Here is an 18633-nt window from a genome sequence, read left to right on the forward strand (position 1 = left end):
TAGCAAACAGTGTTTGGCTCTACAAGGAAGGAGATAAAGAATTTCGGGAAACAAATCTGACAAAACATGATGAGGGAGAGATTTAAGGGATGATGTAAAAAGAAATTCATGGATAAATTTAAATCCAATCTTGGGATTTAATTTGGAGGGATTTCCTAATCGAGGAGAGGTAGATAAGATTGGGTCGTCTAATGGACTGGGTCAAACTATGATGGAACATGACCTGGAGGAATACCTGATTGAATATGTGGATGGTAAGAAAAGGCTTAGAGTTGTATTTTCAGACTCTTAACATTTTGGGAATTGAAGATTCGTTGAGGGCTATTGATAAGCAGTCCAATGTTTATCCAAATCAAATATTGACGGATGTCAGGAGGTAAGCCGAACGGGAGCAATGAAAATTTTATTCTGGAATGTCCGCAGATTGGGGAGTAGGCGGGCTATTTGAAGACTTCGGCATCCGCTAAAGATCTACAATCCCCAAATTATCTTCTTAATAGAGATTAAATTGAATAGTATTCGTATGAAGCAGGTTAATAAAAGATGGGGCTTTAATAATGGGATTGATGTTCAAGCTGATGGAACAAGAAGGTGATTAAGTTTAGCTTGGATAAGAATGATTTAGTTCAGTTACGAAGTTATTCAAAGAATCACATTGATTTGGAAATTTTGATGAATGTATGTGATAATAAATAGAGATTTACTGGTTTCTATGGTGTTCCAGATTCTCGATATAGGGAGGAAGGTTGGGAATTACTTCGAACTATTAGAAGAGATCAAGAATTACCATGGTTAGTATGTGGGGACTTAAATGAAATAATGTATTCTTTCGAGAAAACTAGCAGTGTGCCATGATATGAACGAAGAATGGAATGTTTTCAAAAGACATTAGAAGAGTGCCAACTAGCTGATGCAAGGTATTCCGGATCTCTATACACTTGGAAAAGAGGGAACCTTCTTGAAATTAGTATACATGAAAGGCTAGATAGTGGGTGGATAATGTCGAATGGATGAATATGTTTTCATATTTTTTAATAAGACACCTTCCACAATCTTTTTCTAATCACTGTCCCCTTCTAATTAAAACTGATCATGATGATCTAACGAGAGTTCGAAGAAATTTTAGGTTTGAATCGTGGTGGATTATAGAATATTCTTGCGAGAATAAGGTAAAACATATTTTGAAATCAAATTCAGGTACAGTTCTAGAGAAATTGGAGACCCTTAAATTGGGATTGAAGGCAAAGGGGAATCAAAGAAAAATGTGTTAAGTCTTCAAGAAGATTACATAACGAATTGGAAAGGTTGACTGATCCTAATAGGGACGATGAGATTTTGGCTGAAATAATTGATGTGAAGCTTCATCTTAATCTAAAAATTGACAAAGAAGAAGCATATTGGGAACAAAGAGCTCGAGCAATTTGGTTGAAATTGGAAGATAGAAACAAGGTTTTTCACAGTTTTGCATCCCAAAGAAGACATACAAACAGTATCCAAAAACTGATAAATGAAAAAGGCAGTTGGGCCACGAATGAAGTCGAAGTGGATAAGACTATGTGACATGAACCCGATTACGTGATTGAAACTCAATTCATGATTTTAAGTTTCTAATCGTCTAAATAAGTACACACTCAAAAGTTGGTGGAAATATGAAAGGAAAATAAACAAATGATAGATTTGGATATAACTTACGAATTTAAACGAACCAGAAATAAACCGGCACTGTAGGACAACGCGACCCAATTTCTATAAGGTTGTTTAAAACTCGAGAAGTTTGGAAAATGATAGAGACCTTGACCCACTATCTATAATGAGATAGGAACCAGAGGTATAAGGTTTTGCTCGCCACATTTTAGGAAAGTAATAAGATCGAATTTTGGGGTGAACGCCACATTAAGGAATTTCTTGATAACTTTGGTAATTCTTAAAAAAACAAAGAGACAACTCAAAGTTTTATAAATTCATCAAAGTCTAACCTTACAACAATGCCATATACAAAATATATATAAGCAACTTAGAGGGTAAAACGAATGGCCACAAACCAGTCATTAATGTAGTTCTAGAATATTCACAAAAGATATTAAAATCTTCTCTTTTAACCAAAGAGCCAAAAGAACTTCATAAATTTGTTTCATGCATGTTTAGTGATTAAGGAAATCACCAATAGACGTATTCAGCTCCTTTGTGGACAGTGGCATTCAGTGCATCAAAAGTCATCTTTTCTTCCCAAAACCGAACGGCCACTTCGTGTGAAACCTTTTGATTCTTTTGTAAAAAACGAACAACCCCCTCCCTTCATCCACTTCAATAAATGGTAGACATCCTCGCTTGGGAAAAAGGGAATGGCTTGCTTCTAGAAACTGCTGGTTCATGGACGAAAATGATCATTCATTCACTCTTAAAGTCCAAAATTCCTTCATGCACCAACCTTAATGTGGCCGAATGTACCATGCTTCTTCAAGGATTTTAATAGTTTTTAATTCCTATTTTGAAAGGTTGCATTCGTTCCCCATAAGTTGACCAGCCCTTGATATTCCTTTTAAGACAAAATAAATAAACATTAGGACACTATAAATGTTGAGACAAAGCTGTAATAACTCGGACAGAATTAAAACACACTTTTAAGACACATTAAACATGCTTAAGACACATAATAATGATGTAATAAACTAGGACATAATTAACACATATTAAACATGTAATTAAACAAGACATAATAATTTAAAACATATTTATTATGTTTGAATAAAACATAAAACAAACCTGTAGAAATTAATAGACTAATTAAAATCGAACAGTCTGGGCCTTAAGAGCCTTTAATCGCCTTTTAGGTTTCTCATCCATAGCCCACGTTTTAAGCCCAAATGGCAGCTTCGGTTCGGACCCAATTAAGGGATCATCATTATGCGTAAATATTTTACTGACATTTTCGCTTCAAAAGGAGTTGGATATACGGAGCATGTTTTATCAAGTGTGGAAAAATGCATTACTGCTGATATGAATCAGATGCTGCTGTCCAGGTATACGTATGAAGAGGTGTTTGCTACATTGAAAGGAATGGGCACAACAAAAGCTGTTGGTTTTGATGGCTTCTCAGTGACATTTTTCAAAAATTCTGGAGTTTCATTGGGGGATGTAAGTATTTTTTGCCTTGAAATATTAAATGGAGGTATGTCTATGGAACCTCTTAACGTCACAAATTTAGTGCTTATTCCAAAAATTTCTCAGCCTTTGAAGGTGGAAAATTTCAGACCTAAGAGTCTTTGCACGGTCTTATATAAAATTATTTCTAAAGCTGTTGCTAATCGTTTTCAACAAGTTTTTAGATTATTGCATTGATAAGGCCCAGAGTATGTTTGTTCCGAATCATCTGATGACAGATAATGTCCTTGCTTTTGAAGTTCTTATACTTTCAAGAAAAAGAGAACAGGGGGAAAAGGCTCGCTGGAGTTAAAATTGGACATGAACAAAGCCTACGATTGAGTTGAATGATTGTTTTTACGACAAATGATGTTGAAGATGGGTTTTGACTCGACTTGGGTAGAGTTTATCATGTAGTGTATTAGTACTATTTTTTACTTAACAGTGATTAATGGAAAAAAGGGTTATAAGTTTAAACCTACCAGAGGTTTAAGATAAGGGGATCCATTAAGCCGCTATTTATTTTTGGTTTGCAGTAAAGGACTGTCATCTTTGATAAGATTGGCAAGACGAGAAGGAAGAAGGTTCCAAAATTAGTCGACAGGGACCAAAGATCTCACATTTATTGTTTGTCGATGATTGTATCCTAATTGGGGAGGCGTCTTTAAATGGAGTGAATGTTCTGAAAGGAATCTTCAAGGAGTATGAGGAAGTTTCGAATCAGTGCGTGAATTATGAAAAATCAACTGCTTTTTATAGCTCAAATACCTCTAATAAGTCTAAGGAGTTAGTTTTGCAAATTCTAAATGTTCGGAATTTGACAAATCCCGAAAAATACTTGGGTCTTCCTAATATGGTAGGTAGGGGGAAAAGGAGGCCTTTCAATTGCTTAAAGATCGGCTAAGGTGTAAGATTGATTGCTGGAGCACAAGTATTTATCTTAATGAGGTAAAAAAAATTTTATTAAATTCCAACATAAACTATGGCTAGTTTTTTTACTTCCGAACTCTTTACAAAGAAATGGAAAGTATATTTGCGAAATTTTGGTGGTAAAAATGGCATGGTAAGAAAGGTATTCATTGGTACGAATGGAGGAAACTCGGTGAATTAAAGGAGAATGGGGGTCTTGGTTTTCGATGTTCAGCGAAATTTAATTTATCGATACTAGAAAAACAAGGCTAGAGGTTAATTAATTTTCTGAATCCTTTGCTTGCTCATACGTCAAAAGCTAAATACTACCCCGAAATAGATTTTTTAAGTACAAGGTGATTAAATGCTAAAAATACATATTTTATGTAATTTAATTGGTCAATTTATGAGAATGCACTACTGATTTTCTCTATTTTATATTGAATTTTATACAGGGGTGCAATTTGAGGTCAAAAGAGAAAAAGGAGTAGCAATTGGGCTAGATTGAAGAAAGGAACAAAGAAGGCGGGCCAAAATAAAATTTTTCCAAGATGTAATTAGCTGAAACTTTATTTTGACTTAGTGGGAGATTATGTAGGGATTTTTGATATCATGGGAATATTTTTCCTTAATTTTCTATGGCTAGTGGCCTTTAATTAGGCAAATTTGTTCAAGGCCACGAGTATAAATATGGGCTACTATGTTCATTCATTCATCAAGTTTTTCATCAAGCTCTCATATTTTGAATTCAATCTTTTTTTTCCTTTTTGCAAATTTATTTACTGATATTGATTCCTTATAATTTTTCCATTTATTAGTTTCCAGCCTTGGAAATACTGCACCCAAACCTTGCGCCACCTACATCCATCCACTTATATTTCTTTTTCATTTATCCACCCTTCTCCAAATATGCCCAACTCCAACATGCCCCAAACCTTAGTCAACTAAATTCATTTCAGCTTTAGGTCGATGTTAGCTTCGTCAAGACCCGTGAGTTACGAACCCGAGAAATTTAATTCCTAATTTTCAGTATTTATTACTTCTCCAGATTAAGAGTATGACTTCATCAACTCACAAAGTCAAATTAACACTAAGTCAAAAAAGACGTCGTTTGAGTTAATATGGTTAGATGTACAGTTGGGATTCTGAAAGGATCGTTTGTCTAATTAGTTTTTCGTGAACACATTGGCGTGCCAAGTGGGATTGTTGTTTGGTTCCGTCAAGGAAAGTAGTAACAAGATTTAACTGTCCTACCCGGTTGAAGACATTGATTTGAGCTAGGCTCTTCTAGAACGCAAAGTTGCCGGAGTTCTAAACCACGAACGTTTCATTGGTTCGATCGGTAAAGGTTAGTTATAGGACGTTCCATAACTAATTTACATAAGGAAAAGTTGGTGTCCGAGGCGTCCTTGGTAGCTATAACTAGCTTATTGAAAAAGAGGAGTTCATCTAATTTCGAGGATCGGTTCAAAGACGAAGAAAAACCCGTGCCTGAAGCTGAGCTAAGTTTAATTAATCTTTTTTTAAGATTTATTTAACTGTTTTTATTATTTGTTTTCAGCTTTTACTTTTTAAGCATTTTTTCTGTTTATTTCAGGTTTTCAATTTTTATACTCCCTCAAATTTCTTGCCCAGACATGAATCTGGTCGAGAAAGAGCAACAATTTTACGTGAATCAAGTCTCTGAGGGATCGGTCCTACTCCTTATACTGCTCAAGTTTACAAATTAGGTGTAGAATTATATTGGTGGAATCGACAACCATCAGTTTTGGCGCCGTTACCGGGGACTGGCAACACTTATAATTGTTTAAATCGTCTTCATGACTAGATCTTCATCCGGAGATCTCGAATACGACCTAGAGATCGAGAAATCGGCACAAGCACGATGAAAAGAGACAGAAGCTCTTAAGTGTGCAAGTAAAGCAGAAGTTAAGCTTGGACAAGGGATCCTCAAATTCGACGTCGAAAAGTTGAGCCAAACAATTCATGCAGAGGCAATTCGACGTAGGAAACAAGTCGAGGTGGTTGAAATTGAGACCGAACTAGTTTTTGAAACAAAAGAAGCAGAAGGCAACCTCGGTGAACCAAAAAAGATGGCAAATCGAACCATTCGTCAACTAGCCGCTGCTCCCAACGAGCAAACATCATTATGCATCAACTATCCAACCAGAGAAACCCCGTTTGAGTTGAAATCAAGTCTGATTCACCTTTTGCCCGCTTTTCAAGGCTTGAAGGACAAAAATCCACACACTCACTTGAGAGAATTCCACATGGTCTGCTTAAGCATGAAACCTCAAGGAGTAACCGAAGATGAAATTAAACTTCGGGTCTTTCTTTTTTCTTTAGTTGATACAGTAAGAGAATGGTTATTTTACTTACCCCCTGATTCTATTACAACCTGGGATGACTTATCTCGTGTATTTCTCGATAGATTTTTCCCAGCATCGTGAGCAGCTGAACTTAGAAAAGACATAGTGGGAATTTGCCAAATGGAGAGTGAATTGCTCTATGACTATTGGGAGTAATACAAAAAACTATGTGCAAGTTGTCATCAACACTGTTTGACCGAGCAATCACTTCTTTAGTATTTCTAGGAGGGTTTGCTCCCTATGAAAATGAAGATGATTGACGCTGTTAGTAAATGGGCGCTTGTCAATATGACTCCTCAAAGGGTAAGAGAACTGATATCCACCATGGCGGCAAATTCTCAACGGTATCGGCCGAATTTAGAACCCACAAGACGGGCTAATGGGGTAAACGTTTCATCCTTAGAAGATAAATTGGATAGACTTACTAATATTGTCTAATCCTTGTTTACAGAAAAGAAGAATCTGACCCAACTGTCTGGCATTTGCACTACGTCTGAACATCTGACGAATTTGTGCCCAATTCTTAACGACAATTCAACGGCACATGTTGATGTTGTCGGAGAGTTTCCAGAACCTCCGCAAAGACGTTATGGTCCTTTCTCCAACACTTACAATCCCAGGTGAAAGGATCATCCCAACTTGAATTATGGAGCTAATCCCCGATATAACCCATCATACCAACCGAGACCTCTGCAACCACCACTCAAGCCGAGCATATCTCTAAAAGTTATGGAAAGACTTACCGTCGATACTGTAAAATATCAAGAGAGGACAGACGCATCAATACAAGAGTTAACTAATCAAGTTAGTAAACTCTCGATGGCAGTTAATCGTTTGGAATGTCAAGGTAAATTAACTTCCCAGACAGGGCCGAATCCTCGACAAAATACAAGTGCAATAACTCTTCGTAACGGAAAAATTTTGGAAATAGTTCTAGACAAAAGTTATGGCAAGACAAGTAACAGGAAAAGCAAATCTCTGATCCAAAAGCCTGACCAAAATTAGAAATTTAGAAACCAGTCGTGATGTCACCTCTTTTTCCAGGGAGGCTTGCAAAGGATAAGAAAGAGAAAGAGGAAAAAGAAATTCTCGAAACATTTAGGAATGTAGAGGTAAATATCCCTTTGCTCGACGCTATCAAACAAATCCCTTGTTATGCAAAATTCCTCAATGAATTGTATACTAGCAAGAGAAGGTTAATAGGTAATGAAAGAGTAAATGTACGAGAAAATGTCTCCGCAGTACTGCAAAAGAAAGTTTCGCCCAAATACAAGGACCAAGGTATGTTTGCTATTTCCTGTGAGATAGGTAATGTAGGCATTAAGAAAGCCATGTATGATTTAAAGGCTTCCATTAATGTTATGCCTTATTCTATTTATAAGTTGATTAACACGGGTCCTCTGAAAAAGACAGGAGTAATAATTCAATAGGCGAATAGGTCAGTCGTCTATCCCGAAAGGTTGCTTGAAGACGTCCTTGTTAAAGTTAACGAATTAGTTTTTCATACAGATTTCTACATTATTAATATGAAGGACGATAATTCAACTAATTCGTCTGGCATTTTTCTTAGGAGGCCTTTCCTAAGTACCGCAGCGCAAAAATTGACGTTCAGAGCGGAACACTGACAATGGAGTTTGATGGTGAAATCGTGAAATTCAATTTCTACGAAGCTATGGGTCATCCTAACTCACTATTAAATACTTCTAGTATTGATATTATGGATTGTTTAACTTAATCTTATTTCGAATATCATGACTATGATGAGTTGGAAACTGTCTTTTACAGAAGTATTGACATGGATGTTTTAAATCATCTCAAGGAATTAGCAATTATAGAGGAACCGTTGCGAGAAATTGTCAAACACTTGGAGATGCAACCATCATTGACAAACCGAGGTAACCAATTTGAACTATTACCTTCCCAAACTAAAATGTTGTCTTCGGTTTTGCAGCCACCAACCTTGGAGCTTAAAGCATTGCCAGACCACCTTAAGTACGTCTTTTTGGGAGAGAAAGACACCTTACCGGTGATAGTGCCAAACAAACTAACCAAAGACGAGGAGGAAAGTCTAGTTCGAGTTCTGAGGGATTATAAAGAAGCTATTGGTTGGACAATAGCTGACATAAAAGGGCTAAGTCTATCCACTTATATGCACAGAATTTCCATCGAAGATAACACGAAACCAAAGAGAGATGCTCAGAGGCGCCTTAATCCACCCATGATGGAGGTAGTAAAGAAGGAAATCCATAAACCGTTGGATGCTGGAATGATATACCCGATCTCCGATAGTGATTGGGTTAGCCCGATTCATGTCGTGCCCAAGAAAACTGGCATGACAGTGGTGAAAAACTCGTCAAGAAAGCTGGTCCCTACCCGAGTCCAGAATGGATGGAGGGTTTGCATCGATTACACAAAGTTGAATGCAGCTACCCAGAAAGACCATTCACTTCCCTTCATCGATCAAATGCTCGAGCGATTAGTTGGTAAGACCCATTATTGTTGTTTCAATGGGTACTCGAGATTTTTCCAAATTCTGGTGGCTCCTAAGGATCAAGATAAAACAACTTTCACATGCCCTTTTGAAACGTTCGCGTATAGACGAATACCATTTAGACTCTGTAATGTTCTGGCCACTTTCTAAAAATGCATGGTGTGCATATTCTCCAATTATGTCGAAAAAATCATTGAAGTCTTCATGGATGACTTCACGATGTACGGTAACTCTTTTAACGAATGCCTGAATAATATTGCTAAGATATTACAAAGATACCTAAAATTCAATCTTGTTTTAAATTATGAAAAATGTCACTTCATGGTTGACAAAAGATTAATTTTAGTTTCCTCGAAAGGAATTGTGGTCGATAAGGAAAAAACGGATATTATTAACTCATTACTTTACCCCACATCTGTGAGGGAAGTTCGTTCATTTCTTGGCCATGCAGGATTTTACAGACGATTTATAAAAGACTTCTCAAAAATCATGCAACCGCTTTGCAGTCGTTACAAAAGGATAAAGATTTTGAATTTGACCAGACTTGTAAAGTCGCATTTGACATGCTGAAGCAGAAATTGGTCTCCTCTTCCATAGTGCAACCATCAAATTGGAACTTCCCGTTCGAAATCATGTGTGATGCAAGTGACCGAAGTGTGGGAGCTATTCTTGGCGAAAGAATAGGGAAAGAGCCTCATGTTATCTACTATCCTTCAAAGACTTTGGATGCTGCCCAAAGCAATTACACAACCACTGAGAAATATTTATAAGTTGTAGTGTTTGCTTTAGACAAATTTAGATCTTACCTGTTGGGAACTAAGGTGATTATCTTTTCTGATCATGCAGCTTTGAAATATTTAATAGGGAAGGAGGAGGCAGAACCTCGACTGATTAGGTGGATTCTGCTCCTACAAGAGTTCGATTTTGAAATCCAGGATAAAAAGGGATGCGAAAACTTAGTAACTGACCATCTGAATCGATTACCGATTTCAGTAGACGACACACTATTGAAAGACAACTTCCCAGATGAAAACCTGTTTTCAGCAAAAGCAGTTCATCCTTGGTACGCAGACATAGTAAATTACCTCGTTACAGGTACTGTTCCTTCGAAATTACCAAGGTCAAAAAAAGATAATATAAGAAAAGATGCTCGGTATTACATCTGGGACGATCCTTACCCTTGGAAGCATTGCTCCAATCAGGTAATTCGACGGTGTGTAGCAGCAGTCCATCTTAACTTTTTGTCATTCTTATGCATGTGGAGGACACTTTGGACCTAAACGCACCGCACATAAAATTCCCGAATGTGGACTATTTTGGCCAAACATATTTCGTGATGCCTTTTTATTTTGCAAAACCTATAAAAGGTGCCAAAAAGTTGGCAACCTTAGTCATCGAAATGAGATGCCCCTTACTCCTATTCATATTTGTGAAATTTTTGATGTGTGAGGCATCAATTTTATGGGTCTTTTCATTTTTTCTTTTGGTAATTTTTATATACTCTTAGCTGTTGATTACGTTTCTATGTGGATAGAAACGAAGGCCACTCGCAATGATAATACTAAGACCGTAGTTGACTTTCTTAAAAGTTCTATTTTTTCTAGGTATGGCACTCCACGAGCATTAATCAGTGACAGAGGAACTCATTTTTGCAATAAGCTCGTAAGTGCACTTATTGAGAAATATGGAGTGACTCAACGAATTGCCACTGCTTACCATCCACAGACAAACAGGCAAGTTGAAGTGTCGAATCGAGAAATTAGGTCCATTCTAGAAAAGACTGTTAAACCTAACAGAAAGGATTGGATTTTGAGACTAAATGACACACTTTGGGCTTATAGGACAGCTTACAATGGACCAATAGGCATGTCAACTTACCGACTCGTTTTTGGTAAACCGTGCCATCTCTCAGTCGAATTAGAGCACAAAACATTTTGGGCAATTAAATAGTGTAATATGGAGATAGAGTCTGTAAGAAGGTCTCGAAAGTTGGACATCCAGGAACTCGAGGAAATTAGAAACGATGCATATAAAAATGCTCGAGTTTATAAAAAAACGACGAAGGTGTTTCATGACAAGCTAATCACTAGAAAGCAGTTTTCAATAGGACAAAAAGTTCTCCTATATGACTCCACCTTAAAAATTTTCACTGGTAAGCTTCGATCCAAATAAATAGGTCCATTCATTATAACTAATTTATTCTCGAATGGTGCAGTGAAAATTCAAAGCGAAGAAACCCGGAAGTGCTTTAAGGTGAATGGTCAAAGACTGAAACCCTTTTACGAGAATTTTCAAATGCACACAGTTGAGGAGATTGTTCTCGAGGAGCCCAGAACTTGAATAACAGGTCGTCAAGCTAACGACGTTAAACAAAGCACTATTGGGAGGCAACCCAAATTTTTTCCTTTATGCAAATAAAATTTTTGGAAAGTAAAATAGAAAGTGAGAATGCATGTCGAGGATCGGTTCTATTTAAGGAAAGACTTGGTACTTAAGAATGTCCATTGTGACTCACCTTTCTTTCCTATGAACTAACCTGGTGCATTTATCACGACTATTTTACTAAATCCCATAATCTTGGTTTTTAATAATTTATTTCTTAAATATTTGAGCATAGCATTAGCTAAGCTATAAATTCGAGAAATAAAAATTACAGATTTTAATTTTTATTCTAATTAATTTTAATTTTAATTTTAATTTTAATTTTAATTTTAATTTTCTATTTTTATATTTTGCAGATAGACATGCCAAGACAGAATTTGAACCACCATTTAACCCAATTCACTACCCAAGTTAACCCATTAGCTACAAACTAACCAAAACCCAAACCCATCATACTTACCCAAACTCAAACCCAAAAATTAAGCCCAAAAACATCCCAACCGTCCACCCTTCCCAAATCAAAAAAAAAAAAAACCTAACCTTTCACCCATCAAATCCTAAGCTTTCGCCTATCACATCCTAGCCATCTTTTCACCTAGAAAACTACAACCCCCATACCCCATTTTAATTCATCCCTCTCTCCCCAACCGTCTACCCTTTTTCAAATTAAAAAAAATATCCTTTCACCCATCAAATCCTAACCATCCACCTATTTTTCACCTAAGAAAACCCAACCCCTTTACCCTCATTTTGACCAGTCAAATTCTTCTAACAAAAACAAACAAAAACCTTTCTTTCAGATATTTATTTCTATCTTTCTTCATAAACCCCTTCCCTTTTCACCACCACTCACCACCATTCAAAACAAAAACGAAAAAACCCGATTCACCGCCCCACCATGGTCCGCACCAGCGAACGCGCGACGCAAGAACCACCATCTGCGGTTAACCGGCGTCAAAATCGCTTCTCTGCTCCGCCCTTTGTAACCATCGACTCCGACAAGTCTCCTCCCTCTTCGTCGCCATAACCACGTCTTATAGAAGAAATCGCAGCCCAACTCCGATTACCATTGTCTACCTGCCCCATGAGCCACCTATTTCGAACTACCATTCTCCAAGCAACCAAAATGAGCCGCCAGACTCATCCGACAACCACGATCACCTTTCCTCCCGATCAAACTTATGTGCGCAGCAACCTACATGACCACAGCCTTCGAGAAGAATTTCGCAACCCCCGAACGACGGCATTGAACCACGTTCGACGCAACGTTCACAAACCTGTGCTTGGCAATAGCCACCGTTGGCTGGTTCATCAACTCCAATGGCAAAAAATGTTGAAAATAGTGGAGATGGAACGGATAATGACGGAAGTCGAGCATCTGCCCATAATGACATTGACTTTTTCCCACGTGAGCGCGGTCGATTTCAGAAAGGAAAAGGATTTATACCTCCAGAGAATAGATTCTGTGGGAATCTAACGTTCACCAACTCGGCATACCAAGCACGATTCGAACAAATCCAGCATCGCCCTCTTCCGATATGTAAGCACGTACACCCATTCTCATTATATTGTTTAGATATTAAAGAATCTGTTAATTAATATTTTGAAGCTATTGGATAGACAGATTTTGCTGCCATTAATGAACCTACATATTATGAGTTGGTTTCTAAATTTTATTCTACATATCATTTTAACCGCTCTACTAATACCGTGGAGAAACCTCACGCTATCTCTTTTTGCTTACTTGTTGTGCATTATAATCTATCAAATTCTAAGTTTAATGTTGCTTTAGGATTCATTAGTGAGGAATAATTAACAACTGATGACTATCACGAATCATATCTCGACATACCACCTGACTTTGACACTAATGAAGCTTTGGCATTGTTAACTAAAATGAGACAAATATCGTACGACCCGAAACATTGTAAAGACATAGGAATTCATAGTCCTGCACTTAGATATATACATAAATTCATTGCTTTCAATTTTTTCGAACGTAATGATGCATCTGCCTCTTTAACTAAGACTAAATTATTCTTTCTATGGTGCATACATTTGGGCAGGAAGGTGAATTTAGGCTATTGGTTTGCTATTCAGTTTTAGCATGTTTTGCGATCGAATCGGCCACTAATTTTGGGTACTTACATCACACGTTTAGCATCCAATTTGAATCCATCAGCTATCAATTTTAGTTCTTTGAATTTGGCATATAAAACAAACTCTTTAAATACGTACTGCTTGGATTCCATGGGGTTACTTGTCGGTACCCCTTCTTCTTTTTATTTTGTTCCTCTAATTACGAGAACAGATCGGTCGCATAGAGTGTTCTAACGAAGACACCAGCACGAAACGGTGCCTCCAACTTCCGTTGAATCTCGGTTGACTCGAATCGTGGAAGGACTCGAATCTTTACGCACCTTAGTGACAGACGTTCTCACCCACCTACGAGACCACCTTCCGCGACATTAAATTACATAAGGAGTTAATTTTTTCCTTTCCCTATTTAACTTTACTTTTTATCCTTTAATTTAATTTAAATTACATTGGGACAATGTAAAATAAGTAGGGGGAGGGGAACATAAATCGATTCTAACGGCTCTACTTTGCTTATTCGTTGTCGTTATTTTTGCATGTTTCTCATAGAAGGTAAATAATTTTCTTGATAAATTAGGATGGTACACTTGTGGTTTGACCTATTTAGCTATTTAGTTCTTTTCGTATAAAATCTTCAATAGCCTTGATTTAGCTGAAAAAAAAGAAAAAACGAAAAAAAGAAAAAAAAGAAAGAAAAGAGAATAAATAATAATACTCCTTTGATGCGAATGTTAAGAGTAAAAGTTAGGGGAATACATCGGACCGAGTAACCAGAATGTGGTGCTTGGGTTATCATCATGTCTCGCGTAAAAAGGTTCGTGTGGCCGTCCAATTTCTTTGCACTCACTCCGCTAACAAGCTATCACGAGTAGGGCGAAATAACTCACTTAGAGACATCCGAATCAAATAACTGGAACATGGTACTTAGGTTGTTATCATGTCTCGCGTCAAAAAATTTGAAAATATCCTAAGTACAAAAATAATAAAATGAGGGGTAGGTTCTTATTTCTTAGGCTAGGTTATTTGAGATGATAATATGTAATGACTAAATTGTTGAATTGTGCAAACCATGGAGGGTCAAGTCCTATTATGGAGGAAATTTTTCCTTTTACAAATACATACAAAATGCTCGAGAACTAGCATGAACTAAGTGGGAAGATTTGATTAAATGCTAAAAATACATATTTTATGTAATTTAATTGGTCAATTTATGAGAATGCACCACTGATTTTCTCCATTTTATATTAAATTTTATACAGGGGTGCAATTTAGGGTCAAAAGAGAAAAAAAGAGAAGCAATTGGGCTAGATTGAAGAAAAAAGCAAAGAAGGCAGACCAAAATAAAATTTTTCCAAGATGTAATTAGCTGAAATTTTATTTTGACTTAGTGGAAAATTATGTAGAGATTTTTGATATCATCGGAATATTTTTCCTTAATTTTCTATGACTAGTGGCCTTTAATTAGGCAAATTTGATAAAGGCCACTAGTATAAATAGGGGCTACTATGTTCATTCATTCATCAAGTTTTTCATCAAGCTCTCATCTTTTAAATTCAATCTTTTCTTTCCTTTTTGCAAATTTATTTGCCGACATTGATTCCTTATATTTTCCATTTATTAGTTTCCAACTTTGAAAATACTGCACCCAAACATTGCGCCACCCACATCTATCCACTTATATTTCTTTTTCATTTATCCACCCCTCTCCAAATATGCCCAACTCCAACATGCTCCAAACCTTAGTCAACTAAATCTATTTCAGCTTTAGGTCGGTGTTAGCTTCGTCAAGACCCATGAGTTACGAATCCGAGCAATTCAATTTTTAATTTTCAGTATTTATTACTTCTAGCCGGATTAAGAGTATGACTTCATCAACTCACAAAGTTAAATTAACACTAAGTCAAAAAAGACGTCGTTTGAGTTAGTGTGGTTAGACGTACAGTTTGAATTCCAAAAAGATCGATTGTCTAATCAATTTTTCGTGAACACGTTGGCGTGCTAAGTGGGTATTGTTGTTTGGTTCTGTCAAGGGAAGTAGTAACCAGATTTAAATGCCCCACGCAGTTGAGAACATTGGTTCGAGCTAAGCTCTTCTAGAACGCAAAGCTGCTGGAGTTCTAAACCACGAACGTTCCGTTGGTTGTTCGATCGGTAATGTTTAGTTATAGGACGTTCCATAACTAATTTACACAATGAGGAGTTGGTGTCCGAGGCATACTTGGTAACTATAAATAACTTATTTGAAAAGAGGAGTTCATCTAATTTCGAAGATCAGTTCAAAGATGAGGAAAAACCCGTGTCTGAAGCTGAGCTAAGTTTAATTAATCTTTCTTCAGATTTATTTAACTGTTTTTTTTTTCAGCTTTTACTTTTTACACTTTTTTCTGTTTATTTCAGGTTTTCAATTTTTATCCTTCCTCAAATTTCTTGGGCACGACAACTGCCCAAACACGAATCTGGTCGAGAAAGAGCAACAATTTTACGTGACCCCAGTCTCTGAAGAATCGGTCCTACTCCCTATACTGCTCAAGTTTGCAAATTAAGTGTAGGATTATATTGGTGAAATCGGCAACCATCACAAGGTTAGAGAATATACCTTCTTATACCTGAAAGAGCATTTGGGCTACCAAAGGTATTCTCCATGACAGGATATGCTAGAGAGTTGGAACTGGAACAAAATTCCAATTGCTTGGGTGCCTGGTAGTGGGGATCACAAAATTCAAAGTAGTGGAAATATTTTAGATGCAATGATGGTGGTTGATCTTATAGATAAGGATTCAAGACAATAGAAAGGAGAGTTTATCAAAAATACCTTCTGTGTGACTGATGTTGAGAGAGTTTTAAAAATCCTGTTGGCAAGGATTCCTCATGAGGATTATCTGGTGTGGAAAGGTGAGGCCTCAGGTGTGTATTTTGTTCGTAGTGCTTACAAAAAGCTATTACAATTATCGGGGGATCCTAACTAGTTACAAAACCAGACAAAATACATGCATTACATGCCCTCTAAATTGAAAATTACAGTCTGGAAATGTTGTAGAAACTTTATCCCTACTCCATGTAATCAACAATACAGGAGACTAACAAATGTGGTTGTTTGTCCAAAATGCGCAGTAAGAGTGGAGACCTGTGAACATGTGTTTAGGGAGTGTCTTGTAACAAGGGATACATGGAGACAATTAAATTGTGCTAGGCCAGAATTAGTGGAAGAGGCGAGTTTTATAGATTGGATTACCTGGTTTTTCGAAAACAATTATACTAGTCAGAGTCAAATCTTTGCATGTGCAATTTGGGTATTGTGGACAGAAAGGAACAAGTGGATACATGAAAGGCAAAAGAAATCTGGGTTAGAAATTGCTAATTTTGTCAGAAGCTACATTATAGAACTGGATGGGTTGGAAAAAGTCTCACCTGCTAATCTGCTGGGGAATGAGAGTTGGAAGCCACCGAAAAGTCCATTTGCTAGAATCAACTTTGATATAGCGTACAACAAGAAGGATAATAGGTCTTGTTCAGGGCTTATGGTTAGGGATTCGAATGTAATGGTTTTGGTAGCAAGAACTGTTCTCAATGATAATGTACCTTCTGTTTTGCAGCGGAGGCTCTTGCCTGTGTTCAGGGACTCCAACTGGGAGTGGATTTGGGAGTTATGGCTGTGGAGATAGAAGGAGAGGCAAAATCTGTGATAATAAAAAAAAAACATAGAGGATGACTGATGATAAGTCAGATATCCATGCCTACATCAAAGACTGTCAGTGGTTGAGTAAGGGTTTTCAGACTTGTAAATTCATATTTGGGCACCGATCTAAAAATGGTGTTGCTCATCTACTTGCTACAGAAGGTCTGAGACGAGGGGAATAATGGAATCTGAGAAGGAAGGTACCTGGTTTTGCAGAAACGACAGTGGAAAAAGATCGACAGAAGAGCCTATCTATTTGAAATATGGTGGGTTGTCATGCAATTCGGAGAAATGAGGAGCCTTGAGAGGAATGGTGGGTAGCTGAGAATTCGTTTGGTACATTGTAAAAATAAGTAATTATGAAAGTTTCGTGCCTAATTAATTGTTGCTGATTCTGAAAAGATGCTTCTAGAGCAACTCCTGGTTTTAGCTGGGTTGGGTCAGTGTTCACGGTCCATTTATTTTGTCATTGACTTTTTAGCTTGTATTGGGTTGTGGTTTTTTTTTTCTTTTTAATAATAAATCCCAATTGTTTAATCTAAAAAAAACATATTATTAATATATTTTAAAAATACTTTTAATAACATGTCATCATTTTATTTATTAATTATGTACAAAATTATTCTCTATCAATATATCAAATATAATTTTTTAACCAAATATCATGTTTTCTTTTAGTTGTAAAATATTTTTGTTTTATAAAATTGTTTTTTCCTCAAATCATTTTTCAGATTTTATATTGATGGTAAAATAATTTGTATTTTAAAAGTAAAAATTATAATATTAAATTAGAAATCAAAATTAAATACATCATAATATTTTTAATTTATACAAAATAAAAAATAATTGAAAATTGCCTCGTACCGATATAGTACATTGAGTTATGGCAAATTGATTTTCCAATTAATTTTGAAATATTAAACTAAACAATTAATTTTTTTATCCATTAATTTTTTATATTTATTTTTATATATAAATTACATAATAAATATAATAAGTATTGTATGATTAAAAAAGTTGATTTAAATCCATTATATTAAAAAAAAGAGTTAGATTTAAATAGATTTATTCAAGAATCGGTTTACCAGTCCAAACTCGAAAGCCTATCAAAATTTGAAAGGGTGAGAAAAAATATCATAATCAAAAAATGAGCTTGAGCAAAAATATTAATAGCACGTTTGGTTCGCTGTAATGGAATAGAGGCGTAATAGCAATAAATTGTTTGGTTGAATGTAATGGAATAGAGGCGTAATAGTATTCTTGTGTTTGGTTGAATGGAATGGAGGAGTAATAGCATAAGGGAAAAAAAACTAAAATGACTAGAATACCCTTAGCAGAAATTTGTTTAGGTAAATAATTATTGTTATTGTTATTAAATTTTAATAAGATTATTAATATCAATAATAAATAATTTAATCATATTTTAACATAATTATTATTAAATATATTTTAATTAAAATATATAATTTAATAAAATTCTTAATAATCAATATTCTTATATTATTTTACTCAAATCATAATATATGATACTATAAAATATAATTTAACATAATTATTATTAAATATAT

At 36.0% G+C, this 18633-nt stretch overlaps 1 protein-coding gene across 13 annotated transcripts; it reads right to left on the reverse strand.

Moving 5' to 3' along the window:
* Positions 1–1956: 1956 nt before the first annotated feature.
* Positions 1957–17438, reverse strand: LOC105779556 (uncharacterized). 13 transcript variants are annotated; one of them, XR_008195221.1, is made up of 6 exons: positions 17270–17431; positions 16798–17066; positions 16622–16660; positions 16202–16513; positions 15986–16086; positions 1957–2536 (listed from the first exon to the last, which is right to left on the reverse strand). XR_008195221.1 is itself a non-coding variant. In XM_052629509.1 (4 exons), the coding sequence occupies exons 1-4, from the start codon at positions 17087–17089 to the stop codon at positions 16044–16046; spliced, it is 441 nt and encodes a 146-aa protein (XP_052485469.1). In that variant the 5' UTR covers positions 17090–17438; the 3' UTR covers positions 15188–16043. The 13 variants fall into 13 exon arrangements, 1 of the variants encoding a protein (XP_052485469.1); XR_008195226.1 differs by lacking the exon at positions 1957–2536 and having other exon boundaries at positions 15188–16086; positions 16202–16538; positions 16798–16858; positions 16969–17066; positions 17270–17433; XR_008195228.1 differs by lacking the exon at positions 1957–2536 and having other exon boundaries at positions 15188–16086; positions 16798–16858; positions 16969–17039; positions 17270–17432.
* Positions 17439–18633: the final 1195 nt, after the last annotated feature.

Source organism: Gossypium raimondii, chromosome 4 (genome assembly GCF_025698545.1).
Source record: "Gossypium raimondii isolate GPD5lz chromosome 4, ASM2569854v1, whole genome shotgun sequence".
Classification (NCBI taxonomy): domain Eukaryota; kingdom Viridiplantae; phylum Streptophyta; class Magnoliopsida; order Malvales; family Malvaceae; genus Gossypium; species Gossypium raimondii.

Excerpts from the sequence above, each read along its gene's own strand:
- LOC105779556 (XM_052629509.1), bottom strand. The coding sequence starts at position 17,089 with ATGTTTTTTTTTTATTATCACAGATTTTGCCTCTCCTTCTATCTCCAC. Across the intron at positions 16,661-16,797 it reads ATTCCCCAGCAGATTAGCAG|ATTTGACTCTGACTAGTATA; the intron begins GTGAGACTTTTT and ends GCACATGCAAAG. Across the intron at positions 16,087-16,201 it reads CAACATCAGTCACACAGAAG|GCACCCAAGCAATTGGAATT; the intron begins GTATTTTTGATA and ends CCCCACTACCAG.